Source organism: Notolepis coatsorum (assembly GCF_963971535.1).
Source record: "Notolepis coatsorum genome assembly, chromosome: 1".
Lineage (NCBI taxonomy): Eukaryota > Metazoa > Chordata > Actinopteri > Aulopiformes > Paralepididae > Notolepis > Notolepis coatsorum.
The window spans coordinates 18550702-18571225 of NC_140165.1; the positions used below are offsets into that span (position 1 = coordinate 18550702).

Below are 20524 nucleotides of genomic sequence, written 5' to 3' on the forward strand. Positions count from 1 at the left end.
ACCAAAAAACAGGATTGGGATCACTTTGGAATCCGATCAGATCAGCTAATCGAATCCTAGCTTTAATCTGGATCAAATCTTCAAAATGCGTAGTTCAAAACTGTCCCTCCGTCCCTCTGTCCCTCCGTCTCTCTGTCTCTCTGTCTCTCTGTCTCTCTGTCTCTGTCCCTCTGTCTCTCTCTCTGTCTCTCTGTCTCTGTCTCTCTGTCCCTCCGTCTCTCTGTCCCTCCGTCTCTCTGTCCCTCTGTCTCTCTGTCCTTCTGTCTCTCTGTCTCTCTGTCTCTGTCCCTCTGTCTCTGTCTCTCTGTCTCTCTCTCTGTCTCTCTGTCTCTGTCTCTCTGTCTCTGTCTCTCTCTCTGTCTCTCTCTCTGTCTCTCGCTCTGTCTCTCCGTCTCTCCTCCTCTTCTCCTGCCAGCTGAGTGAGGAGCTGAAGCAGCATCTGAACCACACGATGACGGATAACTACGCCCAGCCCGGGAAGGAGGCCATCACAGTGGCGGTGGACAGACTACAACATGATGTAAGGACTACATTTCCCAACTCTTCTGACGGAAGATATGTATTTAATCATAATCATTGCCGTCACCGGAAACAAATGATTTATCGGTGATGGAGCCAATATTTATTAAAATAGCTGATTCCACCTCTGTGAGATGGTCTACACAACATAAAGAAAATGTAAATGTTAGTTTTTAATGGTGAAATAATAATTTTGTTATTGAATGATTCCTGTAATCACGGCAATATTCGATCATGGAGGCGGCCCTCCGAGAGGATTGTAAATACCGCAAGAACACTCGTGCCTCCACTCGGGTGCTTTGGCCGCGCTGGATTCCAAATACTTGGTGGCACATTCATGGCCTTTAAAAGTCTCAAACTGAAAGTAATATTCCGATTTCACGCAGTTGTATTCGAGACTTGGGGCAACATTTGGATGCAGAAACCTTGTTGTCCGCTCGTATTTAAAAACGCGGACCGCATTTTGACAGGCTTTTCTCCAACCAATCATCAATCGACAACGCCAGGGTGTGCACACAGGGGTTGGCTACCATTTTGAGTGGTTGTTTGATCTACCAATTGAAAGTATAGTTTGGGACTCTTTGTGAGGAGAGTGGCTGAAATCTTGCAGCAGTGGGCAGAGCTGTGACGACGTCAAAGACCTCCTGTCTGAGCAGCATTAATAAGACACATTAATCTACTTTTTCTCCTCCTTTTTTCTGTATTTTTCTCCCATCCCAATTTTTTGTCGTTATGCCAATTACCTTCCTGGTCGTTGCGCGCATTTGCCCCCCACTTGCCGGTCTAGGGAGGGTTGATAGATACTACCACATGTCTTCCTCCGATACATGTGGCGTCGCCAGCCGCTTCTTTTCACCTGACAGTGAGGACTCTCACTGGGGGAGCGTAATGCGTGGGAGGATCACACTACTTCTCCCAGTTCCCTTCCTCGCTGAGCAGGCGCCCCGACCGACCTGTAGGAGTCGCTGTATACAACGACCAGGATACACACCCCACCAGCTTCCCACCCGCTAACACTGCCAATCGTGTTAGTATGGGCGACCGACCAAGCCGGAGGTACCGCTGACAGCTGGATTCGATACCAGTGTCTCTGCGGTGGTAGACAGGCGCTTAGTCCGCTGCGCTACCCAGCCGCACTACATTATAGAAACTTTAGTTGTATTTGAATATTTAGTAGGGGTCGGGCAAAACCAAAACCATACCAACCAATATGTTGCTTGCTGATATTATATTGATACAGCGATGGCAAGTATCGATTAAAAAAAAGTTTAATACAAAAAGTCCAGATCCAATACTTTTAGGCGGTTTCACTGGAATTCTGTTGCACGGGAACTTTTTTTTTTTAGATTCTTTTTATCTTGACAATCCCATTTTACTGCAATAAAATGATTGGAATGAGGTGAACAGACAGAAAACATTATCTTATTAGATAAAACAGATGATGTATATATTATTTTTTTATATTTAAACGCAGGACGCTGCGGTTACGCTGAGCATATTATACGCGGTGCGCCACCGGGGCGCCCCGATGTATATATATTCTTATTGCAGATGTTTTCCATTGGGGACATAATTTGCAGTTGAACAAAAGGTAATAAATTGCAATATATTGCAATACTGTGATATTACAATATCGTGACTCTAGTATTGTGATAATTAGGGCTGACCTTCGATTTTTTTTTGGAATTCGAAGCTTCGGAGCCGAGATTTGATTTTAATTCGAAGCTTCGAAATAAAAAAAAATATTTATAATTTCTTTCTATTTGAATTTTTTATATATTTTTTCATGTTGTGGGACTTGTACAGCACTTTGTTCAACGTTGTCAGTGCTGTAAAGTTTAAACCTTTTTAAATCTTAGACAAACTAAACACTTTGCTTCCATGAAATATTGTAAGCCGTCATTTGAGGCTTTATAAAAGCAGCACAATGAACACAAATCTGTCAGTGCCGAGTCCGACCTCATCTTAAATAACAAACAGCATTGCTTGTTGTAATTAACAAAGAGAGGCAGAGTTGATTTTGCAAAAAAATTAAAAAAAATCATATATATATATATTTTACATACCGTAATTCCTCTAATAGTAACCGGGTCTCAAATACAAGCCGGGTCTCTATTAATGGACGGGTGCGCTCTTGAGCTAAGCAATTATAAGCCGGCCTCCTAATACAAGCCGGGTTACTAATATAGTGAGCTGCATACTGAGCTAGTTACTTGATTTCACTTTGAAAACGTTGAAATGACCAGTGACCACCTGTAATTGCACTGTTTACTATTTCATACAGTACTTGGTTTCAATAAATGAACCCAGTACATTTTACTGGGTTCAAACTGACACAAAATGTTGATTTATTCATTATGATCCGTTTGAAAATTTGAAATATAGGCCTCCCTCTTATACAGGCCTCCTCCTAATACAAGCCTGGTACCTGCTACAGTTGAAACAAATACAAGCCGGGGTTACTATTAGAGGAATTCCGGTCATTTTATTTTCATATTCGAAGCCCATGCCCATCGAACGAGGCTTTGAAGTATTTAAGACAGCCCTAGTGATAATATCGTATCGTGGCCTTGTGACTCTAGTATCGTGATAATATCGTATCGTGGCCTTGTGACTAGTATCGTGATAATATCGCATCGTGGGCCTTGTGACTCTAGTATCGTGATAATATCGCATCATGGGCTTTGTGACTCTAGTATCGTGATAATATCGTACCGTGGCCTCGTGACTCTAGTATCGTGATAATATCGCATCGTGGGCCTTGTGACTCTAGTATCGTGATAATATCGTATCGTGGCCTCGTGACTCTAGTATCATGATAATATCGTATCGTGGCCTCGTGACTCTAGTATCATGATAATATCGTATGCTATCGTATCGTAGCCTTGTGACTCTAGTATCGTGATAATATCGTATCGTGGGCCTTGTGACTAGTATCGTGATAATATTGTATCATGGGCCTCGTGACTAGTATCGTGATAATATCGTATCGTGGCCTTGTGACTCTAGTATCGTGATAATATCGTATTCAGAACGCAGCGGCCCGCCTGATCTCAAACCTACCGAAGTCGGCCCATGTCACCCCACTTCTTAGGGACCTGCACTGGCTCCCCATTGCTGCACGAATCCGCTTCAAGGCCCTCGACCTAGCATACCGTGCGGCAAAGGGAACCGCTCCCGCCTACCTCCGGTCAATGGTCTCCAACTACACACCCTCAAGACCCCTACGCTCTGCATCTTCTGGCCGCCTCAGACCTACCATACTTTTCGGACTATAAGCCGCGGCTTTTCCCCCATTTTTCGACCCTGCGGCTTATATAACGGTGCGGCTTATATGTGACTCGACGTGACCAAACTCGAAAGTGTAAACATCTAAATATTGCTTTTTTGACTGCATTGAAATGTTATTTATCTGTTCCCTTATTTGCTAAACTTAATACAACTTGTAAATGAGTTAATGCTTGTTATTTGTCCGACAGTATTGTGTCCCAATGCTACTTACATATTGTAATTAAACATTAAAACACCTGCGGCTTATAGTCCAGTGCGGCTTATATATGTACACATCATTCAATTTAGCTGCTGCGGCTTATAGTCAGGTGCGGCTTATAGTGCGAAAAGTACGGTACTCCTATCCGAGCTCCCGGAGGGTCATCAAAGAGAAGCCGCCTATTCTCAGTCCTTGCCCCACAATGGTGGAATGAACTACCCACCCCAGTTAGAACAGCCGAAACCCGTCCAATCTTTCGCCGTCGACTAAAGACGCACTTCTTCAACCATTATCTGAAATAATAAAAATTAAAATTAAAAATATATCTACCGGTAACCCTAACTAACCTTACTGTCATGCACTTGTCCTAATAAACTAACCTACACTGTAGCACTCAACACTTTGATGAACATTGTTACTCAGCTGATGGAGTTGTGCCCTTCCTGATGACTTGTCGTACAGAACTTGTAAGTCGCTTTGGATAAAAGCGTCAGCTAAATGACTAAATGTAAATGTAATGTATCGTGGGCCTCGTGATTCACCCCTAATATTTTGTCATCTGTGTCCTTTTGGTCCTGCAACTGCTACTGTTGGATGTGGTGCTTCTTTGTTTTTCTCTGCATTTCAGAATCACTTTCATCACTTTCTTTCATTACACCAGACTTTCGGTTACCTGTGCGAGAACATACAGCATTCTTAACGAGACGACACACAACAGGACATCTTGCATAATCCAAAGACGGCACACAGAGGCACATTGTACAACAAATGTAATGCAACATACACAAAAAAACAACAGAATAAACCCATTCACATAAAACTTGCTATAACCTAACATGTGAATAGGTGGAGTATGTATGACTGATAGTGTAAATATCGCTGCTGTCGGGACAAAACCTCATAACTCCATTTTTTTATTTTATTTTTTTATTATATAAATCAACTCCGTAGATCATCCTCCATATGTGTGTGTGGGTTTTACAAAGTTTAAACAATGGGAAGGCATTAAACCGATCATCTGTCTAAACCTCCTAACTCTATTCACCCTCAAATCTGTGTTAGTTTTTTTCATCTGCTGAAAAGTTGGGTTTTTGGAGTTATGAGGTTTTGTCCCGACAGCAGCGATATGCTAAATGTATGTACAGTATTATATACAGTATGAATACAGTGTATATGCAGTGTTATTGTACATTGCTATCATACAGTGTTATATGGATAGCATATAGATATAGTGGTATAATGAAGGTAGTTTTGAGTAGAGTGTAAGACAGTTGTAGGCAGTAGATAAGCATGGTTTGAGTATAGGCGACAGAGTTCAGAGTTCATACAGTATGGGTTGAGTTTAGGCAACAAATGCTGTGTCTTCACAAATCCTGACTGAACAACAGAAAAACATTCAAATTGGACCTAAAACTTGCACTTAGGTTATATGTATTAGGGCTGTCTTAAATACTTTGAAGCTTCGAAGCTTTGTTCGATGGGTATGGGATTCGAATATGAAAATAAAATTTGATTATTAAAAAAAGAATATATATATATATATATATGATTTTTATTTTTTGCAAAATCAACTCTGCCTCTCGTTGTTAACTACAACAAGCAATTCTGTTTGTTATTTAAGATGAGGTCGGACTCTGCACTGACAGATTTGTGTTCATTGTGCTGCTTTTATAAAGCCTCAAATGACGGCTTACAATATTTCATGAAAGCAAAGCTTTGTTTGTCTAAGATTTAAAAAGGTTTAAACTTTACAGCACTGACAAAGTTGAACAAAGTGCTGTACAAGTCCCACAACAAACATTTTTATAAAAAAATAAAAATTGTATCTCGAAGCTTCGAATTAATATCTAATCTCGGCCCCGAAGCTTCGAATTCCAAAAAAAAAAATGCGAAGGTCAGCCCTAATATGTATTGATTTTGGCTAGCCTTTGTGTGATTCAGTCTAGTTATATAACTGGGTATGTGACGCCACAGGTTCACACCATCGCAGACAAAATGTCTCAAACAACCTCAAGCAAAAGAGAATCCAGCGATCTTTACGTGACATAATAAAACCAAACATTCCCCTCCCCGTTCCCATGTTCCAGTTCAAGTGCTGCGGCAGCAACGACTCGCAGGACTGGATGCAGAGCGTGTACATATCCTCGCCGCAGGCAGAGAGCAGGCTGGTGCCCGACAGCTGCTGCAAGACCATCACCCCTCACTGTGGCCTGAGAGACCACCCCTCCAACATCTACAAGGTGGAGGTCAGTCCAGAAGCATCTTTCTGGGTGCAAAGTACTTGAGTAATTGGACTTCGTTACAATACTTAAATACTGTTTTGGGGGGATTTGTACTTTTACTCAATTACATTTCAGAGAAAAAAAACATACTTTTTAGTACTCCTTACATTTAAAATGCAGACCTACAAAGTACAAATCTCACAGGTCCAACTATTTTAATTTGTATATTTGTTTCTCTGGCCGAACTACCGTTAACGTTATTAATCCTATCCAATCAAATCCCCATCAATGGAAAATTAACCCGCCCATGCTGATTGGTCTTAGAAAGACTAGAACGCGGGGATCTTTGATTAAACACCTGCTATCAGAAGAATAGAAAGAATAGTACTTAAGTATAAGTACATTTAAAAGTAGAAACCTTTTTACTTTTACTCGTGTGTTTTTAGCCAGATACTCTTGACTTTTACTTGAGTATGTTTTTGAGGCGGTAACCATACTTTCACTGAAGTATAATTTCTGGGTACTTTTTACACCCCTGGGCCGTATAGTTACTGCACGAATGTAGTGATGGATAGTTACTGCATGAATGTAGTGATGGATTAGGTTGATCTGGGTTTTTGGATGGATGGATGAATGGCGGATTACAGCCTAATGCATAGTTGCGTAGAAGAGAGAGATGCTGAGAAATTGTGCTTTCTCGTGTCGTCTTCAGAGTTGAAGCGTAAAAAACGCATTTTGAGTCTTTTTGATTCTGCAGGGTGGTTGCATCACCAAGCTGGAGCAGTTCCTGGCCGACCACCTGCTGGTGATCGGTGCTGTGGGGATAGGAGTGGCCTGTCTACAGGTGAGTAACATGAAGGTGCTGTGGGGATAGGAGTGGCCTGTCTACAGGTGAGTAACTAGGTGCTGTGGGGATAGGAGTGGCCTGTCTACAGGTGATTAACTAGGTGCTGTGGGGATAGGAGTGGCCTGTCTACAGGTGAGTAACTAGGTGCTGTGGGGATAGGAGTGGCCTGTCTACAGGTGAGTAACTAGGTGCTGTGGGGATAGGAGTGGCCTGTCTACAGGTGAGTAACTAGGTGCTGTGGGGATAGGAGTGGCCTGTATACAGGTGAGTAACTAGGTGCTGTGGGGATAGGAGTGGCCTGTCTACAGGTGAGTAACATGAAGGTGCTGTGGGGATAGGAGTGGCCTGTCTACAGCAGGGCTATACAGTGCGAGATATATATCGCACATGCTACAGCAACATCGGTCTGTGCGATGAATGGATTTACTTCAGTAGCACTGGTGCGATAGGCATTCGGTTCATGTCGATACTCTTATTTTGAAAATCCTGTAGCGGGTCTCATTTCCGCCCAAGCGCAGCTCCAGCTATAATAACTATGGCTCCGGCAGCTAGCAATGCTCGGTTCATATCGATACTCTTATTTTGAAAATCCGTGGTGTCATGACTCATATCCGCTCTACAGCACACAGCAGTACTTGTCTCAGTAGTAGCAGTAGCGTCTGGAACACGCACATTGCAACATAGCAAGGCTAGTGTGTCTATTTTGCGACCCAAAACAAATCCCTGCTGTTTTATTCCGCAACGGGTCAAATGCATATAACATGCTTTGAAATCCTCGCCATTCCTTTATGACCACGTCGTGTTTAAGATCGGAATTAACGTTACGTTAGCATAAGCTAACAACAAGCTAAAGCCCTGTTCAGAGCGATAGAGAACAGCAGAGTGGGGACTGGGAAGGAGGGGGGGGGGGCATTCTCCCTTCTGTGTGTGTGCGTTTGAAAAGATATGAAGTCAGACGAGTATATTATATTGATAGTAAATGTACTGATGTAACACTGGGAACTAGGGATGCACCGATCCGACTTTTTCAGTCCCGATACCGATACCTGGGTTTGGGTATCGGCCAATACCGATACCGATCCGATACCCATTGTCCAAAAAAGTTTAAAAATAAATAATCTAATCCACATTTATTTTATTTTTTTATTAAAATATATTTTGTATTTAAGAATTGTAAAGGATCACAAGTGTGTTTTTGATTTGTTGTAAACAAAGACAGAAAATAAACTTCATTCATTAAATTAATAAACTGTATGCCTCACTGTCACTGTGTGGAAGAGACTGGGATCCTTCTTGTGTGCAAGGCAACATCAGGCTTGACTTAAAACATTACTTTCCTAACTTAGTGAAACTAAATGTAACAAATTAACACATAGATATAAATGTACTGAATGGTTATTTCTTATTTTATTTATAAAAAAAATAAATAAAACAAATCAGATTTTTATTTTATTTTTACCGATACCCGATCCAGCTATTTTACTGATATCGGCGGCTGATGCCAATATCGGATCGGTGCATCCCTACTGGGAACACAAACTACCATGGCAAGTAACACTGGGAACACACACTACCACGGCAAGTAACCCTGGGAACACAAACTACCACGGCAAGTCTAATCGAGTGATCGCATGAATTACTCAAGTAGTGGTGGAGTACTCGTTTAGTGAAATCAATTATTAGAATGCATCTTAACACGTTAATATCCAAGAACAAGTATACTCGTTATTGCCCGCTATGCGTTCAGCGCCAACAACGAGTTAACTCGTTTTTGGGATCGTTATTTATTTTATTCGCTATATCTATTCATAATTCATAGCTGCAGCCTCTGTAGACCCTTTAGACCCTGTCTGAGCTGGCAGACGGTCAACACCGCCCTCTACTGGCTTGCGCAGATATTGCATTCCATTGGAAATGGGCTGGTGTGTTTTATGAGCTGATCTGAGCCGCGGGGGCGGGGTTTAAATACTCGGGCGAGCCAGGGGCTTACAACGACGGCATGGAATACTAACCCCGCCTGCCCCGTTCATGTGTAACGCTCGGTAATGTCGGGGACATGATCGCTGTGGATAACTGGAATGGCGATCAGATAATTGGATTATTTTTTTTGCATTACGTCAGATACCAGGTAAGGACTCTATATATAAAATCTTGCGATGATCTGATATTTCTTTCTACCGCGATCAAAGCTATCGGTGTGTGTGTGTGTGTGTGGCTGTTTACCGTTGAGTGGGAGGAGGTGGCGGGGGAGTGCCGCGCTACGAGGGCCATTTTATGTATGCACGAGGAGATATAATAATGATGATCTAGCGTTGATTTCAGGATGATTAGATAATCAGCCGAAAAATTACAACGTGATGACTGGATTACACTAAAATGCCTTTTTCTCGTCTTTTCCTGGAATTACTCAGAATAACCCAAACCATACTCTTATTCAAACGGTATAAAACGGAAATGTATCTGTTTTGTGCATGTTGACTGGAAGCAACTAACCCCCCAATCGACGGGTGTATTAGACCCATAGCTGTAATATAAGATATATTTTAAGCACTCGCAAATGTCGCAGTCTAAAACTATATCCATTGAATAAAGACCTGGCGCTGAAGGAGGATCAGCGCCCCCTGCTGCTGGCGGTCAATGTGTTAAAGAGCATGGCAGCAGGAATAACCATTCACAGAGATGCTTAACACTTTGCCCGCCGGGCAGTTTGCCCATCTCATGCCCCTCTCTGCCAGCACTATAACCCTATGGAGTGGCTCACCTTCTTTGCAGAGCTATAACTTTTTAAATTGTATTGCTATATTGACATTACTATGGCCCATTCAACATCGATTATCTATCGTTCAGGATGTGGGAACGTTATATTTTTTCATTCATACATTCATACAATGGCGATCAACGCATGGCGGGCAATAACGCTGAACAGCGTTTCCGGCGGTGGATGTGTTAAAGGAAAACTCCAACATTTTGGGAAATTAGCTGCCATCTACCCTGGAGTTAGACAAGAAGATGCATACCTTTTTTCTTCTCTGTGCATGCAGTAGGAGTAGGAAGACTTGCACCGTTAGCCTAGCTTAGCGTCAGTCACTGGAAGTAGGTTCCTCCATTAGCCTAGTTCCCAACGTCTTCCTACTCCTACTGCATGCACAGAGAAGAAAAAGGTATGTATCTTCTTGTCTAACTCCAGGGTAGATGGCAAATAAGCTAATTTCCCAAAATGTTGGAGTTTTCCTAAGGCTTATTCTCAGTCAAAACAGTCTGTTACCATTTGGAAATGTATTTATATATAAATGTATTGGATTATATAGAGATACAGCGTTTATACATATAATTAACAATAGAATAAAATTATATAATTTGTGATGAATAGTTAAAAAGGGGTAGGAATTAAAAATACATTTGTATACTTCTTCCTACTCCTTTTTCAAACAGGGTACACTATGATTGTTTATCTGTTTCTCTTTTTGTTGCCTTTTTTATTATCTTTTGTGTGTGTGTATATATATATATATATATGTCAAATGAACAGATATATTCAACTTTTTATACTTGTTCGAAAATAGAAATCATAACAAACGTTTTGCGATAACGTTACTCCTCTGCAACTCTCTCAGGCTTCCTGTGACAACTCACGCCTCTGGGGTTTCAGAGCGAGATTTCTGTGGCAAAAACGAGCACTTTTGATGGACGTACTTGCTAACCAAATCAAAAATAAATATATGAATAAACGAGTTCCCTCAAAAACCACTCGAGTTAATTTGAAACGGTGAGTACTCCAGTAATCTATTAGTCACGCCCATCCCTACTTTATAATAAGTCTGTAAACAGCCGGCTGCTCTTGGAGTGTACATATAGTTAAAGAGGAACTGGAGACCCAAACATGTATTGATTCTTCTTACCAGCAGGATTTAGGAAGAAATGTGGTTCACAGATAGTTGTTTTTGGTTAAGCCTGCTGTCCAGGCAGAAAAGCTCTGTCCAGTGGTATTTGGTGATCAGGTTCTAAATAAGAAATCCCTCAGTCCACACTTGGAAGGAGTTGTGTTGAAGCTTCATATTGCACTGCTAATGCAGAGAAAGATTATTATGCTTCTCCCATAATTAGAAAGGGTAGAAAAGAATAGGAAATCTAACCTTTGTGATTGCCAGTGCCAGCCATGCGACTCTCCTCACAGATGAGGACGCTGACATGGGAATTGCCTAAGAATACACTATTCCATTAACGTTAAGTCCTTTGCTATTATTGTATATCGAGAGAGCATCATGGGAAATATAACTTTCAATGTGTTGCCTTACTAATTTTCTGTGGGATCTCTTGATATCTCTTATATGTCATAAGTTTCATAACACATTTTAATCTATTTTCAAAGGGCTGTATATCGTGGTGGCCTGTATCAGCCGTTCTAATCTGTCTTCATAATTAGTGGTGAACTATCCGGTCAATCATATTATTTAGTCAAATTGATTTGATTGAAATCCCATATATTCTGCGCTTATTGTCCATGGTAAATGTATGTACAGTAGTTGTAGTTTTTGTTGTCTTTTTAAACGTGTCTGTCTTGTGTACTGTGTACCACACCGGCCTCGATCTTACTTAATATATGTAAATAAAGTACTAATCGACACACAGGAAAAAAGGTACATAATGTAATATATTTACGTATTGTGTTGGAAATGTAACATGTGTACATATTACAAATAAGTACATTTATTGCATATTATTATTTACTTCACTTTTTTACGTTTTCAGAAAAGTTCCCCTACTGGGGATGGAACGCTAACCTTAACCCTAACGTTATGTCTTAACCACCATAGCTGTTAAGCGAGTGTTAAAACTAACCTCAACTCTAACTATAATCATAGTGAGATAGTGGTGAGAGCACTCGCCCGTGACTGCAATGATTGTTGGTTCAACTCCTGGCTGTGGTGTTTGTTTTGGACTTTTGTCGATACAATATGTAAATATATTACTTACATAACATACTTTCTTTTCTTTTTTTCTGTGGTCGATTAGTACTTTATTTACATTTTCTGCTGAGACCGTGTTGACCACACTGACGTGTCCGCGGTGCGTTGTCTGTCTTTGTCTGTCTTTGTCTGTGTGTTACTTCTGTAGTTGGCCGGGGCGTTCTTGACGGCCTGTTTTATCTACCTACTATATAAAGAAGAAGAGGAAGACTTCCGTACAATGTGATTGGCTCTCTCTAGAGCCCCTGTTTTGGTCCTAGTCGTCAGGAGAGGACAAGGTTCGGAAGGGGATTGTGGGAATTGACGTGGTTGTCTTGTTTGCACGTTTGTCCTCGTTTACGTGTCGTTTTGTCTGTCCATGTGTTTGTCTTGAACAAGCATGTTTGTGTTGTGTAACGATGTTGGTGTTGCCTAGCGACCTTTTGCACGGCGTTGTCGAGCATGCGGCTTGCCTGGCTTTGGCTTCTAAACTCTCCATATCACAGATGATGATAATATAATACTTAAGGCGAGACGGTACCCAGTAATTTGGAAAGTATGGTGTGTGTAGGTGCTATTTCATCTCTTGCGTGTAAGAGTTTTTTTGGAAAAACGCCCTCAAAGTTCTGTATTGTAATTGTGATCTATGGATACAATCAGACAAAATGAAGTAAAATAAACAACTAATTGTGTGTTTTTGATATTTTATTGCCACTAGTTTGAAATAAGACATGTTAAGGAAGCAAAATATAACAATCTCAATATCGTTGAAAAAAAGCTAAAGGGGGTGCTGTCTCCCCTTAATGACAGGTAGGGAGGAACCGCCTGTGTCTGCTAGCATCATCACCTTGGCATGGCTGGGGAGAAACAGAAAAAGCATTATGACATTATTGACGGGTCAAAGGCTTTATGAATATCTCTGTATTATCTTTCTTGAGTACAGTAACATCTTTGAAGGCTGGAAGAGTACGCCCTTATACCCTAATAATGACACGCACAACGACACACGTTTAAATTTGAAAGGTGCTATAAATAACATTCAGCCACTAGATGTCGCACTAGAGCACCAGCATGTAATTTATCCAATCAGGTGCATTCCGCATCATAGGGAAATGGGAAGTGGGGAATGGGATACATATAAATAAATGGTAAATGGCTGCATTTATATAGCGCTTTTATCCAAAGCGCTTTACAATTTGTTCCTCACATTTTACCCATTCACTCACACATTCACACACCGATGGGCGGAGGAAACCATGCAAGGTGCCAACCTGCTCATCAGGAGCAATTAGGGCCGGGGTTAAGTGTCTTGCTCAAGGACACTTTGACGCTCTGCCCGGGAGGAGCGGGAATCACACCGGGAACCTCTGGATTACCAGATGACTGCTCTACCTCCCGAGCCACAACATGTAAACAACAACATTCATTTTGGACCCGCACATTTTTTCTTAGGTTAATCAAAGGTTTTATTCTGCAGCTTTTTAAAAGCTCTGTGGGTGTATTATTACAAAATATATATTACTCTACATAAAAATCTATAGCACCTTTTAAATTCAGTGTTCCTTTTTTTTTTTTTTTATGTCTCTTGCAGGAGGCTCAGACATGTGTTCGTACGATACACCATCTTGTTTTCATCCCTACCAGTTCAACCTCCCTCATCAGTCGCCGTGTTCTCGTTCAAGTTCAACTCAATGAGTGGAGGGGGAGACATCTCACACTTTTTCTCCCCTCTCTCTCTCCATCATCTCTCTCTTTCGCCATCATCTCTCTCCCCCTCTTTTGCCATCATCTGTCTCTATCTCTCACTCTCTCCATCATCTCTCTCTCCCCCTCTCTTTCTCCATCATCTCTATCTCTCTGTCCCTCTCTCTCCCCCTCTTTCTCCATATCTCTCTCTGTCTCTGTCTCTATATCTCACTCTCTCTTTCTCCCCCCTCTCTCTCTCTCTCTCTCTCTCACTCTCTCTTTCGCCATCATCTCTCTCTCTCGCTCTCTCTCTCTCTCTTTCTCCATCATCCCGTGCCGTCATCTCGGGGGACTTGAAGTGACCCAGTTGATTCCTGTGTTTATCAAGTCTGACACGCCGCATGCACACAGACATGAACACACAAACACACGCGCACACACACACACACACACACACTCACAGATGTGCATGCAGTGGCTTTTGTCAATTTCAAGCCTAGATCTTCCTAGAATAGGCTTGGTGTTCCCTGAGAGACGATGGAAACATCAATGTGTTGATTATATTGTAGACGTTTGACGACATACAACTGAACTGAAAAAGACCCCCAAAAAGTACATGCAAAAAAAAAAGTGTGTTTTGCAGGAAACCCATATTCATTTTAGTCATTCCAAGTTTGGGAAGCTTTTTGTTGAGCACGAGCAGGCGAGTATCGTATAATGACATCAGATGTATAGAGTGGTGTGGGCCCATTTAGAATGTTGTAAGTGAGGAGCAACACTTTAAAGTCAGATATGTAGGGAGGACAAGACTGGTGTGATATGATCAAATTATCTACCGTAGTTTTAGTTGGTATTCGTGCAGCCGCATTTTGCATGAGTTGGAAGATTTTTGACGCTTGAATTACAATAGGTAGGCCTAAAAAAAAGCACATTACAGTAATCTAAACGTGATGAGACAAATGCAAAGAAGGACATTTTGGTGAAATTTTGTATATGTGCATTAAATGAGAGGGGAGAATCAGAAATTACTACGTTTTTTATGGTGGAGCTCTGAGAGACATGACGAGTATAAAATTTGAGGGAAATGTCCTCAAACAGGCCTCTCTGATTTGGGGGGCCAACGACTAGCATCTATATTGCCCGTTTTTAATGGCAAACAGGCAAGCCGAGAGATATATATTAATAATAATTCTTTATTGTATCAGAAACTTCAGAATTTTATCTTTCAAAAGAGACTAGGCTTATGTATGTGCTATAAGTATAAATTATAGTATTTTGGTTTGCAAAAAAAGTATACAGTCCTCAAAAACAAAAATGGACACTTTTTGGGGCGTCTATTAACTCATTCGGCGCCAGCTATTAGACAGAGCCCGTCATAGCAAAGCCACGCTTTAAAAGATAGGAGTGCGTCACCTTGTTTGTAGAGCTATAACTATTCTATATTATAGCTATGGATACAATACTATGGCCCATTTGACATCACCTATCTATCGTTCAACATGTGAAAAATAATTAATTTTTTCATCCATACGTTCCCGTGTTATACCGTGGTGAATATAATTATGGTTTTAATAATAATACATTTTATTTGGAGGTGCCTTTCAAAACACCCAAGGTCACCTTAGAGCGGTCTGGGGTAATTCCCGAAATGCTGAGTTATAGCCTTATACGTCAATTATACTATAGACGTTGCCGTTTCTTGCCTGTACACGCTACTATTCCCAAATCACATCTATGTCATAGGTATTATGTTTCATCATGAATGCATGAAAGGGGGGGGGGTCGTTTCTGATTATTTGATTGTCAGTAACGGCATTCGTATTGAACACTAAAAACGCTTATCAGCCCGATCGGTATAAAAGCATTGCAGGATCAAGCTAAAATTTACCTCAGATAGTCCTCCAAAAGTATTCCAAAAATAATATTCCAATTGTTTGATCGCCATCTGGTACATCCAATGTCCATTTGGTCCACGGCATAACCCACCACAACATATGGATCGGGGATATTTGGCACGCTTCAATGGAACCGGGAGAACCGTTCCACTTGGCCGACAAGGAAAAGTGAGACCGGAGAAGATACAAGGTACAAAGGGTGCTCGATACCGCCGTCTAGCTGGATGCGGCCGGTATTGCACTTTGTCGACCTCAGACTCATTCCCTATGGTAACACCAATGTCCCTGGATGAATCATGAATAAAAATATCGAATAAAGGAATAAACGATCAAAACCCGAGAAATCTCGGGTCTGGCGCCCAACCGCTGGCGAGTTAACCCGACTTATCTCGGGCTTGGCCTCCATTGAGTTAAGAGGTTAAACCATTATAGACCACGCAGTGTGTTCTATCGGTTAAATATGTTTTAAACCAGGCAAGTGCGTGACCCTGAATGAATTCTCAAGCCGACTCAGAAGAATGGAACGATCAACAGTGTCAAAGGCTGCACTAAGGTCAAGCAATAAGAGAACAGATGTTAAGTTAGAGAGAAAGCAGTAAGTCGTTTGTGACTTTGGTAAGTGCCGTTTCGGTGGAATGGAAGGTTCTAAAGCCAGATTGAAAAGATTTGTGAAGGTTGTTACTTGATAGATGGTCAGTAAGTTGCGTTGCGACAATCCGTTCTAATATTTTGGATAAGAAGGGAAGATTGGAGATAGGTCTGTAGTTTTTCAGAATTACGGGGTCACGGTTCATCATTCAAAATTATGTCCAATAAAAGGCTGACCTGCATGATCACATGGCTTTGCTTAGGAGCGTTTGGTTCATTGGTCATCGTCACCTTCCACCACATTTGTTTACAATGTTCGATGCATTTGACAAAGTGTGAAAGCTAACCAAATGAAAAATGCAATAATCACTATTGAACTATATAGAAAGTGACCTATTGTATGAAACAGGACGGCAACAGGTCACACCTAGACACTATCAGGACTACTGCTGCCCTACACTGAAGACATTCTCACTTGACTAATAGTCGTGTAGGATTTGTCGACTAATCAATGATTTTAGTTGATTTCATCTACAGGTAAATTTGAGTTTCCCCACATGCAATAATGCAGAATGACCTCTTTAAATCTAGTGCTTACCAGATATGTGCTTATTAATTTGTCAGGCATAAAGAATCATCAAGCATAAAACAAATGTACTAATTGACAAAGCCAACCAACAAGCTGATGGACTATGAAGGGGCGGCCCTAATGAGAAGCCAGGGCTGTGGCACGACACCCCAGGTCTAACCCTAACCCCAGGTCTAACCCTAATCCTAACTAATGAGAAGCCAGGGCTGTGGCACGACACCCCAGGTCTAACCCTAACCCCAGGTCTAACCCTAACCCTAACTAATGAGAAGCCCAGGGCCGTGGCTGGATAACAGCCCATTTTTTAACAAGGTGCTTAAAAAGTCCTTGAAATTCAAATCGACTACCGGTATTCGCATTATAAGTTTTGTTCATCCATGATAAAATTGTTCTGAATCAAGAAATTGAATTTTTCCATTTAAAGTGTAACTAATTGTCGGAAATTGGTTTTAAGCCATAAATATTGGATCCGATTTTTTTTTCTATTAAAAAAAAAACGCATTTAAAAGTGAATTGTATCCTTTTAAATGCCCTTTTAAAATGAAAAGTATTGCTTGGGAAAGTCCTTGAAAGTCCTTGAATTTCATTTTGCAATGTCTGTGGGAACCCTGACAAACACACACAAATGGCTGCCCGATGTATCTATAGTAACCAGCCACATACTGCCAATAATGCCTCCCCTCCCCTCACTCTTAACCCTAACCCCTTCCCACAGCAAACGCCATTCCAGATTCCACTGGGTTGCCATGGCGACCAACCCTTCTCCTCTGACCTAACGCTTCCTGTTTTCAGATCTGTGGGATGGTGTTCACCTGCTGCCTGTACAGGAGGATCAAGATGGAGCCTTACTGAGCACCACCCGGACACCACCATCTAGCACCACCCGGACACCACCGTCTAGCACCACCCGGACACCACCATCTAGCACCACCCGGACACTACGGACACCACCATCAACTTTTAAAGCCCTGAACTCCGACCAGATGCCCCCAAGAAATGTCTGATTCTGGGTGCGTTCCAGGTCGCCTTTGTCACATCGTGGTTCTGTGGACCAGCCTCATGTTCATATGTCATGTGATACAGTCTCCTGGTAACATCTGTTGAGGGAATGATAGCTGACTGCAGTACAGGCTTCCTGGAACATCTCCAATGGCTGCAGCCTGATCTCTGGCTTGGATTCATGCAGAACACTATGTTTTGAAGCAGGGAAAATTAAGGAGATGGGAGTTCATGTATTGTGGTCAGTTATTTTCAACTGTGGTTAAAGGAACACGGCAACATCATGGGAAGTGCGCTTACCATCTTCTCCAGAGTCGGGCAAGAAGAGACCAATTTCCTCTCTGTGCGTTCAGTAGAAAGCTATCCGGCTGCAAGCTAGCCTAGTTTAGCACAAATGAATGGAAGTGGATACGGATCGCTAGCCTAGCTGTTGGCCAAAAACACCTCTCGCTGAGTTTTAAGCTAGGCTAGCTTGCGGATGGATAGCTTTCTACTGAACGCACAGAGAGGAAGTTGGTATCTTCTTGTCCAACTCTGAAGAAGACGGTAAGTGCATTTTCTATAATGTTGGTGTATCGGTATATCATCACTGTACAGAGATTTTATGGATATTTTTCAGATGCAAAGCCACCCATAGACTGGCAATGACACTAACTCAAGTCGGGCAAGTCGGTCATCACAAGTTGTGCCAGTTGGCAGCTCAAGGGCGTCACACTGTGTCAGAGCTGTTCAATCCATGCAACGCAATGCTTCACATCTACGACACCATGTGACCTTGTTCTAGTTTGAGCGAGGCTGCTGTGGACACTGATATTTCTGTTTTTGAAGGGATGTATGATATGGACCACCATGTGCCTCTTAACAAGCTTATAACGGTGCACTGTAGTAATAATAATCAGCAAAAAGAGATGGAAGAAAATACATAAAACTATATCTTTATATTTGTATTTAGGCTGTTGTACAATGTATATTAACTGAATTTACTGTAGCACTAAACTCGTTTGAAAGTCGAGAATAGCTCTTTAATATTTAACAACTAACATAAGCACTGGAAGTTTGTTTTATATTTTTAGTTAGGACCTTAATGTTTACTTATTCACTCTGGGCATACATGCACTGGGAGGGTGTGCATTACCTTCTACTATACTGTGAGTGGTACAGTTAAAAGACAAATGGACTTGTCTGTAAATTATCAGATTAAAATAGAGCCACTTGAATGTGTTTCCAAGATGTCTGGGTGTTGCACTCCATCTAGTGGCTGATTTAGGTCACACACTGTACTACAGGATATCTTTTGTATTCTGCAGTTATTTTTGATAACTTCAGCCAGCTCTGAATTTCACTATATATATATTATGAAATAGTACATGTGTCAATTGAATAAGTGAAACACTGACATGTTTTGTAAATGGTATATTTGACCTCATTAAATTTGTTTATTTATGGTACATAAAAGTTGTCACCGACACCTGGATGTCTTCATTCCCTAGAATCAAGGAGTGGAATTTGTGTAAAATCCAAAGAGGGGGGGAAAGACGAGTCAGGTGTTTTGTTCCATATGGAACAATAAATAGCCTCTAGCCCACGACGGGTTCAGCCAGGACTCTTGTTCAGCCCCCATACCCTTTCCAAATGATGTATTGGCTTTATCAGTTATGTCATTAGGAACATGACATAATGGCACTTGGTGAAGACGTTTAGCCAAAGCGCCTCGCGGTACCGTGAGTGTAATGCCTTTCTTAAATGGGTGGTGCCCATGTGTCGTGTGTAGACCATGTAGGCCCAGGTAAGCTCCACTCAACCCCCACTACTTGTGAACGATAGTATTATTTTCGCCTGGCTAACGTGGATGAAATCATGTGCTGTACTAACTGATGCATTCATTCCAGTGTTCTCTTTCTAATTTATCAGCTCTTGGACACGAATGCTCCATTGACGTCATAATATTAGCCTAGCAGTGCATAATTATTTTTTTTATATCTCTAATATTGATGTTGTCTTTCCCGATGGCCTTATTAACAGACGAGGGCATAAAGTGGATGTAACCAGTGGACGGACTGATCCGGCATCCACAGTATATTGATGTGACGGTGGCATGTGCTGTAACTACTGTACTTACTGTTGTGAACAACGTTATTGAAATTAATATACTACGAGCTGAAATAAATATGAAAATATGAAGGCATCAAGATTTATTGTGTTCATGGAAGTTGTGATGCGGCGGGGTGACGGTCTGATTTTTATAAATACCCGGTTTATGTTGAGCAAAACCACTTACTGTACTGAATAACCCACACTGTAAGAGTCGAGATCACATACTAAGTCAAGATCACATACTATATATAACACTGTTGTGAACGAGTCAAGATCACATACTATATATAACATACTGTTGTAAGAGTCAAGATCACATACTATATATAACATACTGTTGTAAGAGTCAATATCACATACTATATAACATACTGTTGTAAGAGTCAAGATCACATACTATATAACATACTGTTGTAAGAGTCAAGATCACATACTATATATAACATACTGTTGTAAGAGTCAAGATCGCATACTATATAACATACTGTTGTAAGAGTCAAGATCACATACTATATATAACATACTGTTGTAAGAGTCAAGATCACATACTATATATAACATACTGTTGTAAGAGTCAAGATCACATACTATATAACATACTGTTGTAAGAGTCAAGATCACATACTATATATAACATACTGTTGTAAGA

The 20524-nt window shown here is 41.2% G+C and overlaps 1 protein-coding gene across 3 annotated transcripts in view; it reads left to right on the forward strand.

Moving 5' to 3' along the window:
* tspan11 (tetraspanin 11) overlaps nucleotides 1-19950 on the forward strand; it is a 63671-nt gene extending 43721 nt beyond the window's left edge. For 2 of the 3 annotated variants that reach the window (XR_014620160.1, XR_014620161.1), the window contains exons 5-9: nucleotides 416-520; nucleotides 6097-6255; nucleotides 6989-7075; nucleotides 12194-12323; nucleotides 17575-19950. Coding sequence is in view for 1 of the 3 variants with exons in the window: in XM_084323074.1 (XP_084179200.1) it covers nucleotides 416-520; nucleotides 6097-6255; nucleotides 6989-7075; nucleotides 17575-17634 (411 nt within the window). In the remaining 2 variants the exon portion in view is untranslated. The remainder of the gene's footprint in view (nucleotides 1-415; nucleotides 521-6096; nucleotides 6256-6988; nucleotides 7076-12193; nucleotides 12324-17574) is intronic. The other variant, XM_084323074.1, reaches the window with a different exon arrangement.
* Nucleotides 19951-20524: the final 574 nt, after the last annotated feature.